Source organism: Drosophila albomicans, chromosome 3 (assembly GCF_009650485.2).
Source record: "Drosophila albomicans strain 15112-1751.03 chromosome 3, ASM965048v2, whole genome shotgun sequence".
NCBI classification, from domain to species: Eukaryota; Metazoa; Arthropoda; class Insecta; order Diptera; family Drosophilidae; genus Drosophila; species Drosophila albomicans.
In genome coordinates this window covers 44,651,720-44,661,879 of record NC_047629.2, presented here as the reverse complement: position 1 = coordinate 44,661,879, position 10,160 = coordinate 44,651,720, and the positions used below count along the sequence as shown (strand labels likewise).

General features: G+C 36.3%; 1 protein-coding gene across 1 annotated transcript; it reads left to right on the top strand.

Annotated features, from left to right (window-relative positions):
• The first annotated feature begins 5,078 nt into the window (after window positions 1–5,078).
• Window positions 5,079–7,575, top strand: LOC117569360 (odorant receptor 42b-like). Its single transcript, XM_034250492.2, has 3 exons — window positions 5,079–5,848; window positions 6,480–6,837; window positions 6,901–7,575. Exons 1-3 carry the CDS (start codon window positions 5,079–5,081, stop codon window positions 6,973–6,975), a joined length of 1,203 nt encoding a protein of 400 aa, XP_034106383.1. The 3' UTR covers window positions 6,976–7,575.
• Window positions 7,576–10,160: the final 2,585 nt, after the last annotated feature.

Sequence of the window (10,160 nt, the reverse complement as noted above, 5' to 3'; positions counted from 1 at the left end):
TTAAAAATAAATTGAAAATTGTTTGTAAAAAATTGTGTACACCTATACCTGATATTTATTATTATTATATTTCAATTTAATTAGATAAATGAAGAAATCAAGAAAATTTAATTTATCGAAGATTTATTTATATTATAATTCTCGGTTGCTTCATTGAATACCAAACATAAATACAAAATACAACTTTTCTACTGAAAGTATAAGTTCTAAAGTTATTAATATTGAAACTAAGGAAAATCAATAAAAGGAACAGATTACAAGAAATACAAAAGTTTCTACCCAAAATCCCAACCTAAGCTCTTTTTTTATTCTTTTAATTTTTGATTATGATTTTGTAAGCGTTAGAGATATGTCGGCAGACAATTTTTACATATGTTCTATCTATATTAGAATGACGAATTACCAACAGTTTTAATGAAGATATATTTAATATATAAAGAACAGTTGACATCAGAAGAGACGGACGGACGGACAGACGGTTAAGATTATAGCCTCTAAGCAAGTTGTATTCAATAAGTGAGTTCTTTGGCACTTCTTTATTGAATATCAAATGTAAATACCCTAAGTAAACATTACAATTTGATGTAGTTCACTTTAATTGTCAGCTTGACAACCCTGGCCACAACCCTGAACCCAAGATCAAGCTCAAGTAACGCTGTCACACCCAAAGCTAATGCCGTCCGCCTAATTAAACAGTTTTTTTTTTCGCTAGAGCTTATTTATGGGTTTATTACAACCAAGCCGAACATAACAGAGCACTGAATAAACTGGTAAGAAATGTATGCTGCAGCATGCCGCAAATAGCCAGCGGTTGCATGCAGCACTGATGTTGCACGCATGTGCAGAAACATGTGTAAAGTTTATACAAATGTAAATAGAATGCAGGATCGTCGTCGTCGACTTGGTTGGTAGAGCGGTGCCTCTATTGTCGAGAGTCGCGAGTCGCCTTGTAACAGAATACGCCCACTTTGGCAAACGCTTTGGCCGGTTGGCGGTTACGCCCCCAAGCGTCCCATAGACTCGCTCAGTTGTGGCTAGAAGAACAGAAAGAGCAGCAGCAGCAGCAGCAGCAGCAGCAGCAGCAGCAGCATCGTAAACTCAGCACGTAAATTATGATCAGCCAACGGCGTTGAATATTAATTGCGCCGCATCGAAATGAACAAAAGGCTGCAGCCACATTCCACCTAGACGCTGCAGTTGCACATGTGGCAGCGGTGGCAGTGGCAACATCAGCTCCATACATGGTGGCCAGCTCTCTCATGTGGACGCGCGCATCTGTAACGGTGCCTTTGATAAGCGTCGATAATTATTGAGCAGCCGCTGATGCAGTCGCTGTCTTTGGTCTTCGCAAAAGATCTGCTCGCTCAGTTAGATCTTTAATTAATTTCCAGGAAGTTTTGATCGCGCCATCCACGGCTGCTCACTGAACAGTTGACCACGTTGTCTGTAGCTTTCGTTTTCGCCATTGTCGCGGTCATCACTCAGCTGGAGAGTTGAAACTGAAGTCGCAGTTAAAAGTTACTCCTCCTCCTCCTCTCTCTCTCTCTCTCTCTCTCTCTCTGTCAGTGTCAACACAGCGGCGACCCCCGCTGCTGCAATGCTGTCTTGCTGTTTGATGTATTGTCGCCAGTTCGAGGTAGCTTCAGACAAGGTGTGGTCCACATCCAGCTACAGTTTGAGGTCCTTTAACGTGCTGTCATAGTTGTTTGCTTCTAACTTGAAATATTCGTTGCGGATGCGCCTCTTGACTGAGTGCCAATGAGCAAGAGCAACAGCAGCAGCCAGTCTTAAATCGTTGACTCAACAACAGCAGCGACCTGGTTGTGGCCTGGCATTTTGTCCTGCGGCCACCAAAGCAGAGAATGCACTAAAAAAAAAAAGAAAACAAAATACAAAAATACAGAGGCAAACATACAATACACACCACTTGCTGAAAACGAAACCTGAAAATTGTTTGTGTATTTATCATGGCCGACAAAGCGGCGCAAATCTCACAGCAACGAAATCACAAGGCTATCAAGAGAGCTACTACCAACACACACAAAAGCAGCAACAAAACAATAATAAAAATGCCAAGCACAGTTGTTGCTTGTTCGCTTGTTGTTGGCTAAAATACAACCGAAACCGAAACACAAGTCTACACAAATCCATAAAAGAAACAACAACAAAAACAAAATACTCTTTAAAAAAGGCTACAAAACAAAAAAAAGCCCGGAAGCAAGTTCGAAAAAAAAGTTCAGTTTATTGAATTCTTGCTTCGATCGCTGGCCAACAACAAAATAGTTGCTGCAGAACTTCGAGTATATTGTATAAAATCTAGTATTGCAGCAACAATGTAACCACAGTGTTTGCTAAAAGTCGGCGTACACACTAAATCTGTAGCTTTAATTGTCATGCAAAAAAAGGGGCTTACAAGACAATTTTATTGAGTTGTTGAAACATTGCAGTCTGTGTAGTATTTAGTAGACATTTAAGCTGGATAAATGATATTAATGATCTGTAGGCAAGACAGGCAATGGGTAGAGCAAAACTTTGTAGAGAGAAAACATTTAGATATATCAATGAAGTCAACCTAAAATTTTTTAAATCTAAAACTTTTTGTGAAAATTTTGATAATAATTTAATAAGTACTTTCACGAAAATTTATTAAGAATAATTGATGGAGTTAATTTAAAAAAAATTGCTAAATTTAAGAACATTTTCAATAAATATTAAAAACGCACTCAAATATAATTGACTGTGAAATACTCGCTTCCCATTTTCAATAAAGACAAAACAATGCGAAATTATTCTTAAAATATACCAAAAAAAATATACCGAAGGCTGTATTTGGTATATCGATATTTAAAATATACCTTTGAGTGTAAAATACACCAGATTGCGAATAATGTATCTGAATTTAATACCTATTTAATTATTAACTATCCAAAACAAAAGTACATTTATTATCTTATAGTTCTTATTTTCAATACATAATATTATATAATGAAAATAAGATTTGAAAACTATGAGAAAATTTTAATCAATTTTGAATGAAAGAGAGCAAAAAATCAGAAAACTATTCAAGTCTTATATTTATTATTAACTCCCTTTGTAAAAGAAATATTTTTTTTCCAATGACATTTATAGCAAAATCAATACATAATACTATAATTAACAATCTACCATATGAGTTAATTTGTAGCTCTATTCTATATACATTATGCTGATACGCACTGTCTGTTCACTATCTTAAATATCGCTACCTTGAGTAATTAGGCACGATTTTAAGAATAATTACCACCTGGTCGAGAGGCCCACATGTTTTCCGTTACAAATTGCCGCCGCATATTGTGATGTTGGTTCGATTGTTACTCGACTTTATCAAGCAACAATGTGCAGTACTTTATATTCAACAAAGAAGAATGAAAAAAAATCCAATCCGTATATTGTATGGCGCCCCGAGCGGGTCATAAGCAATAAGCGTTCGTAGTTCGGAAGCGAATTAAGCGGCAAATAATAAATAATTTGTGCTCATAAAATGCAATAAAAAAGCCGCTCATAGCGCTGCGATTTATTTCATAAGATAATTTCAGACTAATTTGGTAGCATTTAAACTGGAGAATTATCGGCCACCCCACGTTTTCAATGTGGCCAGCACAGCGGGTTGCTGCACCACTCCAAACAGTGGCAGCAACACCAGCACCACCAGAAACCACAGCTGAGTAATGGCATTGAAAACTGCATAAATTTTCGCAGCCATGTGGCACGCCCATTTCAAATCACTCAAACGACAACGGACAGCAAATAAAATATGCAGACATATGGCGAAAAATTGCAATGAAAAGAACCCACAAAAAAAAATTAGAATATATTATGGGCATAGATGGATGTAGAGTGCTCCTGCTCCAGCTAAAAAAAAAAAATAGATAAATATTGGATAAAAAAGTTGCCAACAAGGAAGAACTTTAAGTTTGCTAAAGTTTCAAACTGATGCACACAGAACGCAGATAGATTGTGACAGCAATAGATAATGTTCAGTTTCAATTTGAATATAAATAAGATTGAACAAATCTATAAGTAAATTATAGATTTTGATGGAAAGTATTTAAATATTTCAGTGCTGCGGTTAAATTTAAATTGAAAAATAGTTTGAATATTAAGTTGATATACTCTCAAAATTTAATTTCTTATAACAATGATGAACTAAACCATAATTTTTATCACAACTTTTTTATAAACACATACTACAGTTTATATGATTTATGTTTCCTGCGATATGATAAAAATTGTATGTTATTTAAGAAATTCTTTTATGGAGGCTTTGGTTGACAATTTGGGATATTTTGAATGTAATACTTCATAAATTTACAAATTATCCTTTGGTATATTTTTGTATTTTGTGGCATACCAATTCGGTATAATTTAAGAAGCATACGGTACTATTTTGCTTTTATTCCAAATGCTTAGCAAGTATCTCATAGCCCAGCACACTCGTCTGTAGCTTTCTTAATTGTTTCTTATTAATTTCGTAATAAATGTACTTGTTTCCTACATTTTAATAAATTTTATTGCTAATATGTTTAGAAAATTATATTATAGGTAAGAAATCATCTGTTGCTTAGTCTATTTGACCCTTTAACTAATGGTAACATATTACTTCTGTCTAACAGCTTAACAAAATTTAATCACAATCTCTTAAGCTTTACTATAAAAATTCTTTTGATAAGTTCCAGGACATTTTGCATAGCTATTCCTTATACCCAACTAGATCAACTACATAGTTGTATTTAATCTGACAACAGAACCTTTTGCACATGTTACAAACAACCTGCATTTTCGGTAACGCCTAGCTGTCAATCTCAAATATAATCAGAAATTCACAGGCTGCGCGACTTATATAATTTCTAGCCAAAACAAATATTAAATATCAATTGCTAGAGCTGACAAATGTTGAGAACGAAAGCAACTGCAACCTCTAAAAGTGCAGTTCAATTTGGAAAAATTCCCATATCAAATTACTATAAAAAGAATCTAAAACACTTAAGATTGTACAGTTCTAATTCAAACATCAGAGAGTCATCAACAAAAGTGTAAAAATGGGCTTTAAATATTTGCAAGAATCAACTGAAGGAGAATTATTTCCGTCCCGTTATGCCTACAAATATCTGGAGCGAGGCATGAAATTCGTTGGCTGGTTGCCACCTTCAAGAAGCAGTGGATTCTATTGGCTCTACAAGCTGTGGAGTGTGATAATAATATTCACCATGGCCATCTATCTGCCAATTGCGTTCTTCGGCAGTTACTTTATTGATTTCGAAGGTTTCACACCTGGAGATTTTCTGACCTCGGTGCAAGTGGCATTCAATGCCGCATGCCTCGCGCTCAAGATCTTTTTGCTGGTGCCGCACATGGATCGCTTTGAGGAGGCCAAGAAAATGCTCGATGTGATTGACGAACGTTGCGTGCGGCAAGAAGATCGCGTTGAGGTTCATCGCTGTGTGGCACGTTGCAACTTCATCTACATGATTTATCAGGGTGTCTACTCCTCGTATGCCACATTGACCTATCTCAGCTCAGCGATTACGGGCTCAACTCCTTGGGGATTCTATTTGCCGTTTGTCGATTATCGTGATGGTGTCAAGAGCTTTTGGATTGCAGCCACTGTTGAATATATCATTGGCTCAGCTGCTGTTTACTCCGATCAAATGATTGATATTTATCCGGTGATATTTGGTGTATTGTTGCGCACCCATTTGAAGCTGTTAAGAGGGCGAGTTCGAAGACTGCGCACAACTCCCGGAGAGACGGATGAGCAGAGCTACAAGGAGCTAGTCAGCTGCATCAAGGATCATAAGTTATTATTACAGTGAGTATAGAATTTATTTTAGTTTTTTTCTGATTATTTGTAAGACTGCTTGAATTGATTTGAATTTTCTCGTTAATTTATTTTTTAAGATAATATGTAAGAAAACTGGAGTAGTAATACCTAAAACTCTGGGTCTCTATGATTGCTAATTTGAGGTTTCTTTATAAATTTATTTTATGTATTTAGATGTAGAATTATATTTGGAAAGTATTAGAAAGTTTACGATCTCTAACCAATTTATGTTTATGACTTGTCTTAAGATCTATAGCTACAGAATATTGTAATCTAAGATGGATATTTCCAACAAAAGAAAGTTGCTGCTATACTTACACTAAATGTCTACATAAAGATTTGTCAAGTCATTCGCAAAATATTCAGGCTAACTTAGTTAAAATATAATTAAAAGCTGAAAAGCTATTTACTACATTTACTGCTCATATAAAAAGAACAAATTGTCATAAACATTTGCCTTCTTTCATTAATGAGGTTGTTGTACATATTTTTACTTCTAAAAATTCTATATTATGCTTATCACATTCAGCTATCAATAAGTAGAACGGACCAAATTACTCTATTTTACCCCTTCCTTTTTCATTTTCCAATACATTGTTAATTCCCCATTCACTTGCAGATTTTGTGATGTGTTTCGATCCGTCATTTCGGGCACAATATTCGCACAGTTTCTGGTCATCGGCTTAGGCCTGGGATTGTCCATGATGAACTTGCTGTTCTTCTCGAATCTACTAACGGGTCTGGCCACCTCTGCGTTTATCGTTGTGCTAATGATTGAAACATTCCCCTTCTGCTATATCTGCGAATTGATTGAAGAGGATTGCCATAAGCTAACCTCAGTCATATTCCATTCGAATTGGATTGATGCCAATCGGCGCTATAAATCAACTCTCGTCTATTTTTTGCATCAGACGCAGCAGTCGATTAATTTCATAGCTGGCGGCATTTTTCCCATTTCGATGAAAACTAACATCGAAGTAAGTCGAAAAGGTTTTTTTCATAGTAAGTCTACAAAGTATTGTAACAAAAACTTGTTTCAGGTCGCCAAATTGGCGTTTACCGTGGTAACTGTTGTCAAGCAGATGAATATTGTGGAGAAACTGATGAAAGACTAAAAAGAAGTCAAAGAACTACAATTCTAACATATAAGAACAATAATCTTTGCGAGCACAGCTGTAGATCACAAGTTCACGTTTAAATTTATACTTAATGGTTTGCAGATTTGACAAGAATCTTCTGTGGACAATGCGAATTGCGAATCGATCCCTAATCGCACATTTTGTGGTTTGTAGAAGAATTGCGCGTTGAGTGACTCATGGCAATGGCCATGGCAATTGCATTGTCCCAACGGGAATATGCTGCTTGATCGTTGAACTTTTTCGTTGGGCTGGCAATAAAACAAGCATTACGTATACGCACCGCAAGCACACACCAACAACAACAAAAAAAAGCAAATAAAAAAGTAGAACAGCAAATTGAATGTTAAGACGAACACGTACAAAAAGCAAATGCGGCATTAGCAACAGACTCTGATTTGGAGCCCCAGATACAGATAGAGAGCCACAGCAATAGCAACAGCAACAGCAACAGCTTCAGATACTTTGAGATAGAGATAGAAACGAACACGCACACTCGCATAAATCTATCTTTAAGATTTATGGCCCAACAGCGCCACGTTAATAGGCAAATGAGAGAGAATGAGAATGCTGAAATCTGTGTGTTTAAATGTGTGTGTGTGTGTGTGTTTGTTAGCCAGGTAAACTGTTAACAGTATGTGCAGTCTAGGCCAACTTGTGGAAATGGTAATAAAACTTTTTATGCACATTTATGGACGCTCTTTTTTGTTGTTTCTGTAGTATACGAGGTTGTCTTCAAAATGAATTATGAAATATTTGGCAATGCCTGAATGGATGTGGCATCGGCGTGGATACAAAAAAATATGTAAGAAAGCTAAAGTCGAGCCTGCTCGACTGTGAGATATCCGCTTTTTATTTTTAATTAAAGCAAAAACAAATGGTTTTAATTTTAAAGAAACTAAATTAATATAGCGAAAATACTAAAATAATACTAGCATTCGATATATTTCTAGTATTTTTCGTTAAATTTAGTATATTGATATAGTAATACATACACAATATACCATAGAGAACAAAACATTGCGGCATTATTTAACAAAATAATTAATTAATATACCAAAAATATACTAAAGACAATATTTGGTATCTTAATATACTACTATATTCTATAGAGTACAAAATATTGCGGTATTATTTTAATAACACACTAAATTAATATATCAAAAAATACTAAAATATATACCAAAGACTACAATGCTTGGTATATTGATATAGTATTACATTGAAAATATAATGGAGTACAAAATATGCCAGATTTTAAACCAACGTAGCACCGGCACAAAGCTAAAATACCCTTCTACCCTATGAGCTTCGGGTATGAAAACTCTCTCTCTTGACTCAGTGCGACTCACGGCATGCATTAATCACGGCCATGTCGGTAAAAGGACATGGCCAGAAAGCTGTGCTCCGCTCTGCTATGCTTCGCTATGCTCTGCTCTGCGCTATCTGCGTATGGATAAATAAATAACCGCAGCTAAAAACCTGTAGCCCAGGCCCATAAAAATTGAGTTATTAAAATAGCCAGCTGCGACAGGTGCCGCCGAAAGATAGACCACAAAGCGAGACAGAGCTAGTGAGAGCGAAAAGAAAAGAGAGAGAGAGAGCGCTTAAAGTTGGCAATCAAAGCCAATGCAGGTCAATTGCGGCCAGCTACTGTTAACACACATATTCATTCGCATGTATTTTCATTTCAGTTTACAAATGTTACCAATTTTCCAACATACAACAAAAGCGTGCCAAGTGGCGCAATACAATAACAATGGCCAACTCTTCTACACTGGTTAACAAGCAGCACTTGTGTTCCACAAGTTTTCACTTCAACAAATTTATCGAAAACTTTGTGCTGTGATTCTGTGTGTTAACTAGTGTAATTTTTGAGAATGCAACAGCAAAACAATTACAGCTGCCAGTCGCTGAATGTTGGTCCAATTACGAATGCGGTTCAACGGGAAGGCACTTAGCCTGGCCCAAATCGTCAGACGACAGCGTCAGAGAGCCAACAGTCGACAGTCAGACAGTCATGGAGGCGTCGCGCTGTCGAATATTTTTCTCGCGCAAAAAAAACCGTCGAGAAAGCGCGATAACATTTTAACACACAAGGCAGATTTCATGCACACACCCAGCAAGCAACACACACAGCACAACACAACACAATATCCATGATAGAGTCGGAGCCAAAAATTGAAGCTGCTGCGTTCTCAGCTTTTTCTCTTTTCATTTTTATCATCAACGAGTTGCAGCTGAAGCTGTTGCTGTTGCTGGCGAGCAGCACAATATGACCCTTGGGTCTGTGTTGTGGATAAGATAAATGAAATGAAGTTTCAGTCAGCAAATATGTGCTCACATGTATGTGCAGCTGATAATGCCCTTAAGTGCTATACTCGATAGCACAATTGTGCTGCTAAGTGAAGGAAACTCTTCTCTACTTCTCTGTTTTCTGCTAACCCTATCGAGCAGAACACTGGCTAATCATATCCCATATCCCATAACCATGCCATAACTGTCTTCGCATCCTCAACTCTGTCATGTAAATAGAATCATGCATGCCACATGACCCAGCTGACCCATTTACCATTTACCATTTTTACCATTTCACAGCGCCACAATGCCAATAAATTAGCATATAAGAAGAGACAGGTAAGCAACTCCAAACTCCAAGATTGAAAGAACAACAACTAAAAAAAAAACACACACAAGAGCGAAGGCAAATAAAAACAGGAAACGAAACGGTGCACAAACATAAAATCTGCACATGAAAGGATTTTGGCACAAATGAAAACATAAACAAATACATTTTTAGAGTCTGTGTCACACACAAAAATATTCTCAGCCAGATGCCAGGCTCCACCCACACACACACAAAAGCACTCAATGAGAACTACTAGTTGCATGGCTTCCTAAAAGTAGACTACGATTTCTATGCTTACGAAAGCTTGAGCAAGCGGGTGGATAGATTTCATTACTATATTATGTGTGGTTAAGTGATAATATAAAATTACTCACTGTCACCCTCATAATTTTTATGATAAATTCATTTTTTAATATTATATCATTATTGAATATTATATAAATAACTGCATTGCCATTTAATTATTGTTCTTTATTGTATTCATCGACACACTATTGGTCATCTTGAAATATTTTATAATTCTAAATGTTCTATT